At 19.9% G+C, this 19,073-nt stretch overlaps 5 protein-coding genes across 5 annotated transcripts; all 5 read left to right on the forward strand.

Annotated features, from left to right (window-relative positions):
• Positions 1–1,255: 1,255 nt before the first annotated feature.
• On the forward strand, positions 1,256–2,459 carry PY17X_0844901 (PIR protein; the record flags this gene model as incomplete). The annotated part of the gene is made up of 3 exons (XM_022957757.1): positions 1,256–1,270; positions 1,396–2,289; positions 2,373–2,459. 3 exons carry the CDS (start codon positions 1,256–1,258, stop codon positions 2,457–2,459), a joined length of 996 nt encoding a protein of 331 aa, XP_022811149.1.
• A 2,622-nt stretch (positions 2,460–5,081) lies between these two features.
• On the forward strand, positions 5,082–6,224 carry PY17X_0845001 (uncharacterized protein; the record flags this gene model as incomplete). Its single annotated transcript, XM_721827.1, has 3 exons — positions 5,082–5,096; positions 5,233–6,048; positions 6,138–6,224. 3 exons carry the CDS (start codon positions 5,082–5,084, stop codon positions 6,222–6,224), a joined length of 918 nt encoding a protein of 305 aa, XP_726920.1.
• Positions 6,225–8,558: 2,334 nt separating this feature from the next.
• On the forward strand, positions 8,559–9,691 carry PY17X_0845101 (PIR protein; the record flags this gene model as incomplete). Its single annotated transcript, XM_022956841.1, has 3 exons — positions 8,559–8,573; positions 8,712–9,515; positions 9,605–9,691. The coding sequence occupies 3 exons, from the start codon at positions 8,559–8,561 to the stop codon at positions 9,689–9,691; spliced, it is 906 nt and encodes a 301-aa protein (XP_022811034.1).
• A 2,356-nt stretch (positions 9,692–12,047) lies between these two features.
• On the forward strand, positions 12,048–13,198 carry PY17X_0845201 (uncharacterized protein; the record flags this gene model as incomplete). Its single annotated transcript, XM_721071.3, has 3 exons — positions 12,048–12,062; positions 12,195–13,043; positions 13,133–13,198. 3 exons carry the CDS (start codon positions 12,048–12,050, stop codon positions 13,196–13,198), a joined length of 930 nt encoding a protein of 309 aa, XP_726164.3.
• Positions 13,199–15,992: 2,794 nt separating this feature from the next.
• On the forward strand, positions 15,993–17,068 carry PY17X_0845301 (PIR protein; the record flags this gene model as incomplete). The annotated part of the gene is made up of 3 exons (XM_022956854.1): positions 15,993–16,007; positions 16,116–16,892; positions 16,982–17,068. The coding sequence occupies 3 exons, from the start codon at positions 15,993–15,995 to the stop codon at positions 17,066–17,068; spliced, it is 879 nt and encodes a 292-aa protein (XP_022811035.1).
• Between the last annotated feature and the right edge of the window lie 2,005 nt (positions 17,069–19,073).

The raw sequence follows: 19,073 nt of genomic DNA on the forward strand, positions 1-19,073 counted from the left end.
TAGTTTTATATTATAAAAAATTGGATAAATAAAGAAATGGTTAAAGGTTCAATTTATGTTAAATTGTATTTTATTATTCTATATTAGCATGTATTATATTATCATTGTTTAATGAATCATCTTTAATCATAAACGGCATTGTTTTATCATAAAATTAATATAATATAGATCTTTTAATAAACTATTTGAATGTATATACATTGATAACTATAACAATAAAATATATAAGATAAAATTAACTATACAGAACAATTAGCGAATATTTATCTAAATTTATATATTAAAAGAGCAAAGATATCTTATCTCTCTCCTCTCAAAGTGCAATATACCAACCTAATACATATAGTTTTCTATTATACTTTAAAATTTGCATCAATACTTATTTATTTGTTAATATTTAATATTTACTAAGTATTATTTTAAAAACTATTTACATTCAAAGACTTATTTAAGCTTATAAATAGCATACGTACGGATTCAGTACTAATTGGTGTTTTAAACTATGGAAATGATACGCGAAATATATTCTATAATTATTTAATACGGACTATTTATAAATTGAAGTATATAGAAATAAAAATAATGTTATAAGACTCATTAAAATGAATTGTGAATGTATACATATTAATTAAAAGTAATATTAAATTTATATAATTTGCATAAAATGTGGAGCATGCAACTTAATTTGAAAATACTATAATTTTAGAAAAAACTATATTATATATTATAAGAAACAAGTATATATAAATTTAATATATTTTAAAAGCGCTTATTCGTATACTTTAAGGATTATAGTAATAATATAATTTTTTATTTTTTAAATTTATACAGTACTTAAGTTTTAGAATTGAAACCATTAAAACATAAGATATAAATATATTTATTTTCTATGTTCAAACATACTTTAAATTCATTATAAATGTATATTCATTTTTATAATATAGTTATGCAAAATGTTAGTAAGAATACATTTCTTGTATAAAATGCATCATATATATATTTAATCAAAAGTGTATTAAACAACCCTCTATTTAAGGTAATTTAGCTAATTATCATAAAAAATAATGTAACTTTTCGTTAGTGATAACATTATTATATTATTCTATATTAATTTAATTATTGAAAAACTTATAGTATATTTAACTACAGACAGTTATATATAGGGTTAAAGTATTTGCGTCTCATATTTGGCGTAGTACATATAAAATAACATGCTTCTACTTAATTTACAAATCAAAAATAAAACCCCATTATAATGAATAAGGAAGTGGTATATGCATTTTTTAATAATAATAGTTTCCTTTACATTTTTTTATATTGTATTACATATAAATATCATTAAACTTTATTTTAATAATTCGCGTTTTGATTATTTTTTTTTAAATGTTTTCATAGTGTGAAAAGTTCAAGAATATATGGAAATGGCTTCCCGATGAATTAATTGAAGGAAAATATCAATTTAATGATAATAATTCTTTAAATAATAAGTGTAATAATAATAATTTTTCAAATTATTATTGTAATAATAATGATTTTTCAGATAGTTATTGTAATATTGATTTTCAAAGTGATTTCTATAAAATAAATGCTGGATTTTTATATTTGTTGGATGAATTCATTAAGGATTGTGGTGTAGCTCCCTCTCCTGCAAAAGATCACATCAATATTGTTGATTACATTTTGATATGGTTAAATTATATGTTAAACCTAAATAAAAGTGAAAAAGACAATGTAACGTGTTTTTATATTGCATACATATATAATTGTGATAAGTATAAGACGGAAATAAGTGAATTAACTGATTATAAGAATTATAAGGAACTTATAGATAAAAAAAATGATGTGTTGAATATGGATAGTAATATTGCACCTAAATTTTATAAAGCATTTAAATTATTATGTGAAATGTATACTGAATTTGATGAAAACACGTCAAAATGCACAAAATGTTTGGAAAAAGCTAAAGAATTTGTTAAAATATATGAAGAACTTAATGATCCTAATAATGCTAAATATATCGGCTATTGTCAAACATTACCTACATTATCAAATGATTATAATAATTTAAAAAATAAATATAAAGATGATAACCCCCTTCCAGAAATAAATACAAAAAATGATGCAAAATGTTCTGAACAAACTTCTAAACAAACTAATGTAACAGGATCTGAACAATTGTCTGGAGAAACTTCTGAGGTTACATTATCAGAATCATCACTAGCAAGCAAATTAATTCCGGTTTTATCGATATTTGTTGCAATAGCATTTTTTTTGGGAATTTCTTATAAGGTAAATAATAAGGAATTAAAAAAAATATTATATATATATAAACATTAACGAACAACCGTACGCTTCTTAAAATTTTATATTAGTATTCGTTATTTGGATTTCGGAAACGATTTCAAAAACAAAAATTAAGAGAAAAGCTAAAAAATGTAAAGAAGAGAATGAATCATTAATAAATTATTCTGAATATGACGATTGATTTATTTTAAGAAACTGCCTATTGGGAAGTAATTTTTAATCATAATTTTTATATTGTTTTTATGTTGTAGGTCAGGGTTGTGCTTGCGGAATCCATATTTGGGTTAGGATTAAGTATTATATTGTATTAATTTTTTATAATTTGAACACTAATTAAATATACGTATCATTCCGTATGTTTAATCACAAGATGAAGTTAAAAATATGTACTCCCAAAGGAGCATTGTCATTAATATGAAAGGGGTTATATAACATATTTATAAGTTATAATATATATAATTGAGTGTTCATGCCGATTTAATTTGATTAAAAAAAAATGTCTATATTGCATATATTAATTCATATTATGATATATCATAATTATTCATTATATAAAGCTTGTTAATCATAATTATATTGAATTATGCATAACATAATATGTTTCTTTGTTTGATAAAACATTTTATTTAGCAAAAATTATTTGTATCATTTTTTTAATTTAAATTATATTTTGATAAACGAACTGTAATAATAGATGTTCATAAAATATCGATCGAGTATCGAAAATACAACGATATCTATAAAATATGTTTTATGTATCTAATATTTTTAGTAATAAAATAAAAATGTACATATTAATAAATAATTACATTGTATATATAGGGATATTATCCTTTTAACTTTCGATTATATATAGTTTCATTTTATGCTAATGTTTTAAATTCAAATAATAGAGATAGTTCTATATACATTAATGTATCTACTATAAAGGTATAATATTATATTAATCACTATTAATTTTTAAACTTTATAGTTTTGAGGCACAAATAAATTATTTTTTAAATAGTTAAAAGAAAAAATATAAATATATTAATAAAATTTAATATCATATTTTATTCTAATAATTATAAATAATATCATAGATATAATGCGTTATTATTATATACTTATACATATAAACTAGTAAAATGCTATACCAATAAATAATACTGAAATATGTTAAATTTAGGAAGCATATACAATTATATATTAATGAAAAGTATATATAAAAAGTATGTAATAATTAATTTGAACTAATAATATTTTTATTAGGTTATTATATATATAAAATTCACAAATATATTGTTATTGCTAAATAATATATGTTATAAAATACTTGATTTAAAAACTATGAAACGAGGAAATATTATACATTGATTTAAAGTATTTTATTAAGCGTATTAATTATTTCGTTGTACTATACAGTGATATAGAAGTAACAATAATAATAGTAATAACAATAGATAAAGTATTAAATACGAACAAATCATTAAATTCATTTGATTTGAATACGTTGATATATATTATTAAACTTGTAATAAGATTAAAATTATATGCACAAAACATCCAATGAAATATTATAACATTTATTTAAGTATGCTTAATGTGATAACATTAGACTAACATTACCAAGCAAAATAATATTAATAATTATATAGTTTTCTTAAAAATATAGTTTATTATAAAATATAAAAGCAAACTATATATTTAAAAAAGTAATAATTCTAAGTTATTTTTAATGTATACATGAACTGAAAGTTTAATGTTAAAGGAATACAATACATAATTAGCTATATAGAATAGGTAAATCTTATATAGCTACATAATTGTCTTAAAAAAGCATACTTCCCTTATCTCTCCTATCTAAAATGCAAATATACCAACCTAATTACACATATTTTTTTATTGTACTTTAAAATTTGCATCAATAGTTATTTATATGTTAATAATTAATATCTACTAAGTATTATTTTTAAAACAATATACATTTAAAGACTTATTTAAGCTTATAAATACGGGACCAGTACTAATTGTCGTTTTAAACCGTGAGAAAGATGTGCAAAATATATTATAAAATTATATAATAAGATATATTTCTAAATTTAATTATATAAGAATAAAAATAAAGTTATTGGACTCATTAACATAGATTGTAAAGTTATCTATATTAAATAAAATAATATTAAAATTATGTATATGCAATTAAAAAAGGGAACAATGCAACTTATTTTGTAAATGTTATAATTATATAAAAATAAAAGCTATATAATATTAGAAATAATTATATAAGTATTTAATATATCTTTAAAAATCACTATTTATATACTTTTAAGGATTATAATAATATAATTTTTTATTTTTTAAATTTATACAGTATTTAAGTTTTAGAATTGAAATCATTAAAACATAAAATATAAATATATACCTTTTCTATGTTCAAACATACTTTAAATTGTTTATAAAATTATATATATTTTTATAACAGAGTTTTACCAGATGTTAGTAAGAATAGCATTTTTTTTATAAAATGCATCGTATTTATATTTAACTAAAATGTATTAAACAACCCTCTATTTAAGGTAATTTAGCTAATTGCCATAAAATAAGTATAATATGATTTTAGTAATAGTACTGTGTTATTATCTTATATTAATTTAATTATTGAAAAACTTATAATATATTTAACTACAGACAGTTATATATAGGGTTAAAGTATTTGCGTCTCATATTTGATGCAGTGTATATAAAAACAGCATGATTTTATTCAATTTACAAATCAAAAATAATATCCCATTATAATGGATGCCAAAGTGGTATATGCAATTTTTAATAATAATAATTTACTTTACATTTTTTGACATTGTATTATATATAAATATCATTAAACTTTATTTTAATAAATTTTCAATAATACACATTTTTATTAATTGTTTTTAAATGTTTTCTTAGTGTGAAAAATTCGAGAATGTATGGAATGATTTTCCCAATACACTGACCGATGATGGAAAGTATCAACTTAAAGATAAAACTTTTTTAAATAGTTATTGTTTTAATTATAAATGTGATAGTGATCTCGGAAAAATTAATGCCGGATTTTTTTATTTGCTTAATCAATTTTTTGGGAGTTCTGAGTTATCGCATTATGGGAAAAATAATATAAATATTGTTGATTATATTATCCTATGGTTAATTTATATGTTAACCCTAAAGGAAAATTCATTTAATAATAGTATAAAATATTTTTATACTACACTTATAAAGAGTGATGTAAAGTATGAAAGTACTGTAGACAATGTTAAAGATTGTCATAATTTTAAGGATATTATAGATAAAAGACATGATTTGACGAAAGAGGACATGGATAAAAATATTATATCTACATTGCATGATGCATTTAAATTATTATGTGGAATGTATACTGTTTTTAATGATAACACATCAAATTGCGCAAAATGTTTGGGAAAGGCTAATGAATTTGCTAACAAATATGAAGAACTTAAGAAATATTATAGTAATACTAAAAACAGTTCATTTAGTAAAATATTATCTACTTTATCGACTGATTATGATAATTTAAAAAATAAATGTAACGGTAATTCATCCTTTCCATCGATAGAAATAATACAAAGTTCTGAAAACGATTCTGTAGAAATTTCTGGACTAGTTTCTGAAGTTGCATCATCAAGTTCGTCGATATCAAAGAACTTATTTATAGTTTTATCGATATTTGGTGCAATAGGATTTTTTTTAGGAATTTCTTACAAGGTAAATAATATGGAATTTAAAAATTATTTTCATTATATATATGCAAACGTTAACACAAAATTCATACGTTTCTTAATATATTATATTAGTATTCGTTATTTGGATTTCGGAAAAGAGTTCAAAAACAATATTTAAGAGAAAAAATAAAAAATATAAAGAAGAAAATGAATCATTAATATATGATTCAAAGAAAGTAACTATTTCAGGAATAATAATAATGATTTATATATTTTAATAAACTGTCTATTGGAAAGTAATTTTTGCATAATTTTATATAGCTTTTATGTTGTGGATCAGGGTTGTGTTTATGGAGTCCATATTCGGGTTAGAGCTAAGTATTATATTTATATTTAATTTTTTACAATTTGAATACTAATTAAATATATGTACCGTCCCATATGTTTAATCTCGAAACAAAATCCAAATATGTAACAAAAAAGGGGATATATCCAATAATATGAAAGGATTGGCATAACATATTTTGTAAGTTACAATACATATGTCTAATTCGTTCATATATATTATAACTTCGCATTATATATTTTGTTACTATTTTTTGGCTAACCATATATAAGAACCATAATTATATATTATATAAGACTTGTAAGCCCAGAACTATATTCAATTATGCATAACACAATATGTTTCTTTATTTCATGAAGGTTTTATTTAGTAAAATTTATTATTTATATCATATTTATTTTTATTTATATCATGTTATACAACTGAACTGTAATAATAGATGTTAATAAAATATAGATGCATGGAATATCGATCGAGAATCGACATTGTAACATAGTCTATAAAATATAATTATGCTTCTAACATTTTTTGAAGTTGTAATTGTCGTTACTATTATTTTTTTGTATTAAAACTAATTAGTAATAATAGAAGTTGTTTTATACGCTTTAATTTATTTATCATAAGATATAATAATAGATTAATCAATATTAATTTTTAAACTTTATATTTTGAGGTATAAACAAATTGGAAATATATTATATTTAAAATAGTTAAAAGAAAAAATACAAGTATATTAATAAATTTTCATATCATATTTAAAATAGTTAAAAAATAAAATATAAGTATATAATAAAATTTTATGTTATAGTTTGTTATAATACTTTAAACAATTTGGTATATAAAATTAGCGTTATCATTATATGCCTATAAATATAAACTAGTAAAATGGTCTACTAATAACTAATTTTGAAATAATGTTTTATTGTGAAACCTTCATATAATTAAACATTAATATTATCGAAAAGATAAATAATAATACATTATAAAGGTATCAATGTTATATATTTGTTAAAAATCCAATTTGGTATATGTGGTTTTATATTATAAAAATATGGGCAATGGAGAAAAGGTTAAAGACTCGATTAATGACAAATGACATTTCAATAATACATATTATATTATCATTGTTTAATGAATCATCATTTTTTAATCTTAAATAGAATTATTTTACCATATAATTAATAAAATATAGAACTTTTAATAAATTATTTGAATGTATATACATTGATAACTATAACAATAAAATATATAAGATAATAATGAGCAGTGCAGAACATTTAACGAATATTTATCTAAATTTATATATTAAAAGAGCAAATCTATCTTATCTCTCTTCTCTTAAAGGGGAACATAACAACCTAATTAAACTTAGTTTTCTATTATACTTTAAAATATCATCAATATATATTTATATGTTAATATTTACTAAGTATTATTTTAAAAACAATCTACATATAAAAACTTATTTAAGCTTATAAATACGGGTTCAGTGTTAATTGGTGTTTTAACAGTGGAAAAAATGGAAAAATATATTATAAAATTACCCAATAAGGTATATTGTAATAAACCTAAAGTTATTTAACGCACTAAATTTCTTTTTTAATTATCTATATTCATTAAAACAATATACATTTATGTATATGTAATTAGAAAAGGGAATAGTGGAACTTATTTTGTAAATGTTATAATTTTAGAAAGAATATATTATACATTATAAGAAACAAATATATAAAAATTTAATCTATCTTACTAAATAACTATTTATATACTTTTAAGGATAATAATAATAACTTTCTTAAATTTTTATATTTGTTCATTATTTAAGTTTTAGGACGTTGTTATGTTCTATATTAAAGCATATATATAATTATATATTTTTTAAATACATTATAAAATTTTAAGGAATTTTATAATATAAATATGTAGAATGTTATTAGTCATATTGATTTTATGCATAAATTGTATTATATATACATATGATCAAATACGTATTAAACAAACTTTAATCTAAGACAATTTATCAAATTTCAATAAAAGTATATATTGTTCCATATTATCTTTAAATTAATATTAAAAATGATAGGAATTTATTTAACCACAAACTATTTTATATTAGACTTCAATTATTTTGTCACTTATTATGCGTAAAATATATAAAATAATATGATGTTACATAATCTACATATTATAAACAAAATAAAATTGCAATGTATCATTACCTGGTATATAATTTTTTTAATAAAATATGCTTTCCCTTTACATTTTTCGATGTTACATTACCTATACAATTCATTAAATTTTATTTTATAAGAGTTTCATTAACATATATTTTTATTATACTTTTTTAAATGTTTTCTTAGTGTGAACCATTCAGTGGATTGAGAAAATACTTACCCGATGAATTAGATAATCCTACAGGACATGATTTTCATGGTTTAGGGAATATTAAGAATTATTGCCCTAATGTAGGTTCAGAAAATAAATGTGAGACTGATCTCGATAAAATTAAGGCTGGATTTTTATTTTTATTTGAACAAATTATTGTTAATAATATTAATATTTCAAGTAAAGAACAGACAAAAGCGTTTATTATATACATTATGATATGGTTAAATTATATGTTAAACCTAAAAAAAGTTAATGACACCAACAACTTAAATGATTTTTATATTAAATATACAGAAAAAAATACGAATTATGAATATTGTAAAACAGATGGTATTGATTGTGGTAGTGCATTAAAAGATAAAACGGGATATAATAATTTTAAGGAGTTCATAGAAGCAAACAAATTTTTGTTGAATATTAAATTTGAAGATGCTTCTAAAGTTTATGATTCATTTAAATTATTATGTAATCTGTTTTATGGAGTTAATGTAGCCAATCCAAATTCCGAGGAATATTTAAGAATAGCTAATCAATTTGTTGAAAAATATAAAGAACTTAATGGATATTCTGATATTACTGAAGATAGTCCCTATTATCAAGTATTGTCTACATTATCAAACGATTATAATAATATTATAAACAAATGTATCGATTGTCAATCTAGTAATTTTCCAACCCTTCCAACATATTCACGAATATCAGTAATAAAAAACACACTAATTTCAATTGCATTTATATTTGCTTCAGTATCAATTTTCTTGGGTATTGCTTATAAGGTAAATAATAAAGAATTAAAATATTATTTTCATTATATATATGTAAACGTTAACAAAAAAATAATACGCTTCTTAAAATTTTATATTAGTATTCGTTATTTGGATTTCGGAAACGATTCCAAAAACAACAATTAAGAGAAAAACTAAAAAATATAAAGAAGAGAATGAATCATTAATATATTATTCGAAGAGTAGTGACTATTTCAGGAATAGTAATGATGATTTACATATGCTAAGAATCTGTCTATTGGGAAGTAATTTTTGATCATAATTTTTATATAGCTTTTATGCTATGGGTCAGGATTGAGGTTATATTTGTGGAACCCATGTTGGGGGTAGGGCTAAGTATTATATCTTTATTTAATTTTTTATAATTTAAACACTAATTAAATATATATACTATACCCGTATGTTTAATATTGAGATGAAGTCCAAATATGCACCCCTAAAGGGGTAATGTCATTAATATGAAAAGAACCACATCACATTTTTCCCTTAAAGTATAATATATATAATTGAGTGTTCATGCCAATTTAATATGATTAAAATAAAGTGTTTATATTGTATATATTAATATAGATGTTGACTATATAAGAAGTCATATTATGCAATATCATAATTGCCTATTATATAAGCCTTGATAACCTAGTGTTATATTGAGTTATGCATACATAATATGTTTCTTTATTTTATGAAAATTTTATTTAGTAAAACTTATAACTTGTATCATATTTATTTTTATTTAAATCGTGTTATCCAACTGAACTCTAATAATAAATATTCATAAAATATAAATACATGGAATGTCGATCGAGAATCGACAATACAACATTATCTATAAAAGGTATTTTATGCATCTAACAGTTTTAATAATCAATAAAAATATGCATATTAATAAGTAATTACATTATAAATATATGTATACAATCCTTTTTATTTTCGGTTATATATAGTATCATTTTATGCTAAAGTATTAAATTCAAATAATAGAAATAGTTCTTTATACATTAATTTATTTCCAATAAAGGTATAATATTAAATTAATCACTATTAATTTTAAACTTTATAGTTTGAGATATATATGAATTAGAAACATATTATATTTAAAATAGTTAAAAAATAAAACATAAGTATATTAATAAATTTTCATATCACATTTTGTTCTAATAATTATAAATAATATGATAGATATAATGCAATATTATTATATGCTTATACATATAATAAAATATTATACTAGTAATTAATATTAAAATATTGTTTTATTGTGAAACCTTCATATAATTTAATATTAATTTTATCGAAAAGACATAATAATACATTATATATTTGTTAATTATTCAATTTGGAATTTCTAGTTTTATATTCTAAAAATATGGATTAATGGAGAAAGGGCTAAATACTTAATTAATATTAAATATCATTTTATTATTCAATATTATATTATCATAGTTTTTTGTAGAATTAATAAAATATAGAACTTTTAATAAATTATTTGAATGTATATACATTGATAACTAAAAAAATAAAATATATAAGATAAAATGAATTATGTAGAACATTTAATGAATATTTATTTAAATTTATATATTAAAATAGCAATATATCTTATCTCTCTCCTCTTAAAGGTAATATAACAACCTAATTAAACATAGTTTTCTATTATACTTTAAAATATTATTAATATATATTTATATGTTAATATTTACTATGCATTCTTTTAAAAATAATATGCATTCAAAGTCTTATTTAAGCTTATAAGTACGGGTTCAGTGCAAATTGTTTTAAAGAATGGAAAATATGGCAACATATATTATAAAATTGCCCAATAAGATATATTTCAAATTGAAGAGTATAGGAATAATAATGAAGTTATTGAGCACATTAAAATGAATTTATCTACATTCATTAAAAACAATATAAATTTATATAATTGCATAGAAAGGGAACAATGCAACTTAATTTGAAAATACTTTAATTTTAATAAAGCATTGTATATAGTATTAGAAGCAAATATATAAAAGTTTAATATATTTTAAAAAATGACTATTTATATATTTTAAGGATTATAGCAATAATATAATTTTTAATTTTTTATATTTATACAGTATTTAAGTTTTTGAAAGACAATCATTAAAACATAAGATATAAATATATTCCTTTTCTATGTTCAATCATACTTTAAATTCATTATAAATGTATATTCATTTTTATAATAAAGTTATGCCAAATGTTAGTAAGAATAGTATTTATTGTATAAAATGCATCATATATTTAATCAAAAGTTTATTAAGCATCCCTCTATTTAAGGTAATTTAGTTAATTATCATAAACAGAAATAAAACATTTTTTTAGTAATACTACTATTATATTATTCTATATTAATTTAATTATTGAAAAACTTATAATATATTTAACTACAGACAATTGTCATATAAAGGGTTAAAGTATTTGCGTCACATATTAGGAGCAATGTATATAAAATAGCATGATTCTACTCAATTTACAAATATAAAATGAAATATAATCACAATGGATAAGCAAGTGGTATATGCATTTTTTAATAATAATAATTTCCTTTACATTTTTTGATATTGACCATATATAAATATCATCAATATTTTAATAAAATTTTAAATAATACACGTTTTTATTAATTGTTTTTAAATGTTTTTTTAGTGTGAAAAGTTCCAGGAAGTAAGGAACTCGATTTCCGATGAATTGAAAGGTAATGGAATCCCTGAATTTGACGATGATGATATTTTAAATAATTATTGTGATAGTAAGAAATGTATTAGTGATTACGATAGAATAAGTGCTGGATGTTTATATTTGTTGTATCAATTCTATAACGATTCTGGTATATTCCCCTCTCCAAAAAATAATAACCGCTATATTGTTGATTACATTTTGATATGGTTAAGTTATATGTTAAACCTGAACAAAAGTGAAAGAGATGACAGCATAAAGAGTTTTTATAATTATCAAATAGATAGTTGTGATAAATATAAGACGCAAATAAATAATTTAGCTGGTTATGATAATTATAAGGAACTTATAGATGAAAGAAAGTATTTGTTGGATATGGATAGTAATATTGTATCTAAATTTTATCAAGCACTTAAATTATTATGTAACTTGTATAATGAACTTGGTAACAATAAAAATTGCAAGAATTATTTGAATGATGATAATGAATTTTTTAAAAAATATGAAAAGCTTAAGAATGATTCTGATATTACTGGAAATGAACTATATAACCAACTATTGTCCACTTTGTTAAATGATTATAACAATTTTAAAACGGAATGTAACGTTATTTTATCTCCTCCACCGGAAGAAACAAAACAAAATCATGGTCAAACTCTTGTACATAGTTCTGAACAAGATGTAGATTATTTGGGACAACATTATGGAGAATATGTAGATAATTCTGATGCTGCATCAAGTTCGTCGATAGCAAGCAAATTAATTCCGGTTTTATTGATATTTGCTGCAATACCAATTTTCTTGGGAATTGCTTATAAGGTAAATAATAAGGGATTTAAATATTATTTTAATTATATATATGTAAACGTTAACAAAAAAATAATACGCTTCTTAACATTTTATATTAGTATTCGTTATTTGGATTTCGGAAAAGAGCTCAAAAACAACATTTAAGAAACAAGTTAAAAAAATAAAGAAAATTGATCATTAATTTATGATTCGAAGAGAAGTGCTATTTCAGGAATAGTAATAATGATTAATAAATTTTAAGAAACTGTCTATTTGGAAATAAGTAATTTTTTGTCATAATTTTTATATAGTTTTTATGTTGTGGGACCCATATTGGGGTTAGGGTTAAACATTATATTGTATTAATTTTTTATAATTTGAACACCAATTAAATATATATCATTCCTTATGTTTAATCACAAAATGAAATCCAAAAGCCCAAATATGCAACCAAGGAGTGATATAAATTAATATGAATGGGGTTGTATAACATTTTTTCATAATTTCTAATATATATAATTTAGTGTTCATATCGATTTAATATGATTAAAAAAAATTGTCTATATTGCATATATTAATTCATATTATGATATATCATAATTATTTATTATATAAAGCTTGTTAATCATAATTATATTGAATTATGCATAACATAATATGTTTCTTTGTTTGATAAAACATTTTATTTAGTAAAACTTATTATTTGTATCATTTTTTTTAATTTAAATTATATTTTGATAACCGAACTGTATAATATTATTATATGAGTGTATGAATTATAATTATATTCGTTTGAAATATTTGTCCACATTACAATATATATTCAGATTAATATATGTGTTTTGGGCATTAACAAGCACAGTACTAATATATAATAGATAATTATAAAATATAGATTCATACATATCGATATAAAATCGACAATACAACGATATCTATAAAAGATGTTTTATTTATCTAATATTTTTAGTAATACAATAAAAATATACATATTAATAAATAATTACGTTATAGATATAGGCATATTATCCTTTTAACTTTCGATTATATATAATATCATTTTCTTTATATTTATATTACGGTTTTAAATTAAAATTATGGAAATCGTTCTATATACATTAATTTATTTACTATAAAGGTATAATATTAGATTAATCACTATTAATTTTTAAACTTTATAGTTTTGAGGCACAAATAAATTATTTTTTAAATAGTTAAAAGAAAAAATATAAATATATTAATAAAATTTAATATCATATTTTATTCTATAATTATAAATAATATCATAGATATAATGCGTTATTATTATATACTTATACATATAAACTAGTAAAATGCTATACCAATAAATAATACTGAAATATGTTAAATTTAGGAAGCATATACAATTATATATCAATGAAAAGTATTTATAAAAAGTATGTAATAATTAATTTAATTTGAATTAATAATATTTTTATTAGGTTATATATATACAAATTCACAAATATATAATTAAATATATTGCTATTACAAAATAAAATATGTTCTAGAATGTTTGATTTAAAAACGATGAAACAAGGAAAAATACTAATTGAATTAAAGTACTCCTCTTGAGTGAATTAATTATTTCGTTGTACTATACAGTGATATAGCAGTAACAATAATAATAGTAATAACAATAGATAAAGTATTAAACACGAAAAATACATTATGTTAATTTGATACATTACATGGGTATAAATTAATTATATATATTATTAAAGGTATTATCAGATTAAAATTGTATGCATACAAGATAAAATGAAATATTATAAAATCCATTTAAATATGCTTTAATGAGATAATATTAGAATTAACACTGTCAAGCAAAATAATATTAATAATTCTATAGTTTACTTAAAAATATAGTTTATTATAAATACAAAAGCAAACCATATATTTAGAAATTAATAACTCTAAGTTATTTTTAATGAATAATTTTAATATATACATACATGAGTTAAAAGGTTTAATGGTAAAAAATATAATTAAACTATGTGGAATAAGTAAATCTTATATGGCTACATCCTTGTCTTAAAAAATCATACTTCCCTTATCTCTCCTCTCAAAGTGCAATATACCAACCTAATACACATAATTTTCTATTATACTTTAAAATTTTCACCAATAGTTACTTATGTGTTATATATTTAATATTTACTAAGTATTATTTTAAAACAATATGAATTAAAAGTCTTATTTAAGCATATAAATACAGTTTTAGTGCTAATTGTCGTTTTAAACCGTGGGAAAGATGTGCAAAATATATTATAAAATTATCCAATAAAGAATACTTATAAATTGGAATATGTAGGAATAAAAATAAAGCTATTGAAAATGTTAAATATAATTGGAATGGATATATATTAAATAAAAATAATATTAAAATCATGTATATGTAATTAAAAAAGGGAGCAATGCAATTTATTTTATAAATGTTATAATTTTAGAAAAAACTGTATTATATATTATAAGAAACAAGTATATAAATATTTAAAATATTTTAGAAAATTATTATTTATATACTTTTAAGGATTATAGTAATAATAAAATTTTTTATTTTTAAAATTTATACAGTATTTAAGTTTTAGGAAGTTGTTTATTTTCTATATTAAATCACATGTATAAGGAGATATATTCTAAATTCATTACAATGTTACTTTAATTTTTATAATAATGCTCATATAAATGTTATTAAGGATAATAATTTATGTAAAATTGTATTATATATACATATGATAAAACATGTATTAAACAACCCCAAAAATAATGCAATTTATCTAACTACCATAAAAGTATATATTGTGCTACATTATCTTTAAATTGATATTAATAAAAATATTTTTATCTACAGATAAATGCTGTATATATGGTTAAATAATTGTATTACCTATTTTAGTATATACATATAATATGATACCCCCTTAACCTAGAGATTATAAATTATATTCCAGCATAATGGATGATAGTTTAGTATGTACATTTTTTGATATTATATTTCCTATAAATTTCATTACGTTTTATTTTAAAAACATTTTCTTAATACATATTTTTATAAATTTTTTTTAAATGGGTTTTTAGTGTGGAAAATTTGATTATTTAAGGAAGCATTTACCCGATGAATTAAATAAAGAAGCAGAATTGGGATTAGAAAAAATTAGTAATTTCGATAAGTATTGCCCTGGTAAAAACTGCAACAGTAAACTCGAAAAAATTACAATTGGATTTTTATGGTTACTTGGACAATATTTTACTATATCCCAAAATAGAAGTTGTGATCAAAATAATACTAATGCATTTTTTCTATATATGATTTCATGGTTTAGTTACAAATTGAAGCAAAGCTCAGAGAACAAATGCACCAAAATATACGATTTTTATATTAAACATGTAAATGATAATGATAAATATAAAAAATTTAGAGATGATTCCAGTAAATTTACAAATCTTAAGGAATTCATAGATGAAAAAAAAAATTTGTTGAATATTAATATTGAAGATCTGTATAAATTTTATGATGCATTCAAATCATTATGTATTATCTATAGTAATGATGCAAAGAGTCAAAAAAGCGACATACTGTCAAATAATGCGAATGATTTTGTTAAAAAATATACAGAGCTCAACAATAAATATAATAATGAAGGTACCCCACATAGTCAAATATTGTCTGCTTTATCAACTGACTATAATAAATTAAAAAGTAAATATAATGATTTTCCATCCATTCCAGAGACGTCACCAAACAGTTTTGCACTAACATCTGAAGATACATCAAGTTCGTCGATAGGAAACAGATTATTTACAGTTTTATCGATATTTGGTGCAATAGCATTTTTTTTAGGAATTTCTTACAAGGTAAATAATAAGGAATTAAAAAATTGTTTTCATTATATATATCCAAACATTAACAAGAAAATCATATGTTTCTTAACATTTTTTATTAGTATTCGCTATTTGGATTTCGGAAACGATTTCAAAAACAAAAATTAAGAGAAAAACTAAAAAATGTAAAGAAGAAAATGAATCGTTAATATATGATTAGAAGAGTAATTATTATTTCAGGAATAATAATAATGATTGGTATACGATAAGAAACTGTCTATTGGGAAGTAATTTTTGCATAATTTTTATATAGTTTTTATGTTGCGGAACCCATAATCGGGTTAGAGCTAAGTGTTATATCTTTATTTAATTTTTTATAATTTGAACACTAATTTAATATATGTATAATTCCGTATGTTTAATCACGATATTAAATTCAAAAGTCAAATATGCCCCCCCAAAGGAACATATCCATTAATATGAAATGTGTCGCATAATATTTTTTCATATGTTATAATATATTAAATTGAGTGTTCATGTCAATTTAATATGATTAAAATAAAATGTCTATATTGTATATATTAATATAGATATTGATTATATATGAATTCATATTGTGTTATATCATAATTGTCTATTATATAAAACTTGTTAATCAGGGGCTATATTGAATTATCCACATCATATTATACAATGCATTTCTTTGTTTGGTGAACACATTTATTTAGTAAAACTTATTATTTATGTCATTATTATTTTTATTTAAATTGTATTTTAACAACCGAACAGTAATAATAGATATTCATAAAATATCGATCGAGTATCGACAATACAACGATATCTATAAAAGGTATTTTATGCATCAAACATTTTTAATAATACATTAAAAATATACATATTAATAAAAAATTAAATTATAGATATGTGTATACTATCCTTTTAATTTTCAATTGTATTTAGTATCATTTTATGTTAATTTTTTAATTAATATTGATAGAAATTGTTATATATACATTAATTTATTTACTATAAAGATATAATATTAGATTGATCATTATTAATTTTTAAACTTTATAGTTTTGAGGTATAAATAAATTATATTTCAAAAGATTTAAAAATTAAAATATAAGTGTATTAATAAAATATAATTTTATAGTTTGTTATAATAATTGTAAATAATTTGATAGATATAATATCGTTATTATTATATGCCTATACATATAATCTAATAAATACTATACTAATAACTAATATTGAAATATTATTTTATTGTGAAACCTTCATATAATTAAATATTAATATTATCGAAAAGACACATAATAATACATTATAATAATACAATTTTTATATATTTGTTAAAAATATAATTTGGGAGATATAGTTTTATATTCTAAAAAACTGGATAAATAAAGAAAAGGTTAAAAACTCAATTAACATCAAAAGTCTTTTTATTATTTCATATTAACACGTATTATATTATAATTGTTTAATAAATAATCTTTAATTGCATATAGCATTGTTTTATCATAAAATTAATAAAATATAGATCTTTTAATAAATTATTTGAATGTATATACATTGATAACTATAACAATAAAATATATAAGATAAAATTAACTATACAGAACAATTAGCGAATGTTTATCTAAATTTATATATTAAAAGAACAAAGATATCTATCTCTCTCCTCTCAAAGTGCAATATACCAACCTAATACATATAGTTTTCTATTATACTTTAAAATTTGCATCAATAGTTATTTATATGCTATATTTAATATTTACTAAGTATTATTTTTAAAATAATCTACATTCAAAGACTTATTTAAGCTTATAAATAACATAATAAATATGGGTTCAGTACTAATTGGTGTTTTAAACTATGGAAATGATACGCGAAATATATTCTATAATTATCTAATACGGAACATTTATAAATTGAAGTATATAGAAATAAAAATAATGTTATAAGATTCATTAAAATAAATTACGAATTTATTTATATTAAATAAAAAATATATAAATTATGTAATTTCATATAAAGTGGAGCATGTAACTTAATTTGAAGATATTATCATTTTAGAAAAAACTATATTATATATTATAAGAAACGAGTATATAAAAATTTAATATATTTAAAAAAATTATTATTTATATGGTTTTAAGGATTATAATAATAATATTAATAAAAATTTTTTATTTTTAAATTTATACA

This window comes from Plasmodium yoelii (assembly GCF_900002385.2).
Source record: "Plasmodium yoelii strain 17X genome assembly, chromosome: 8".
NCBI lineage: Eukaryota > Apicomplexa > Aconoidasida > Haemosporida > Plasmodiidae > Plasmodium > Plasmodium yoelii.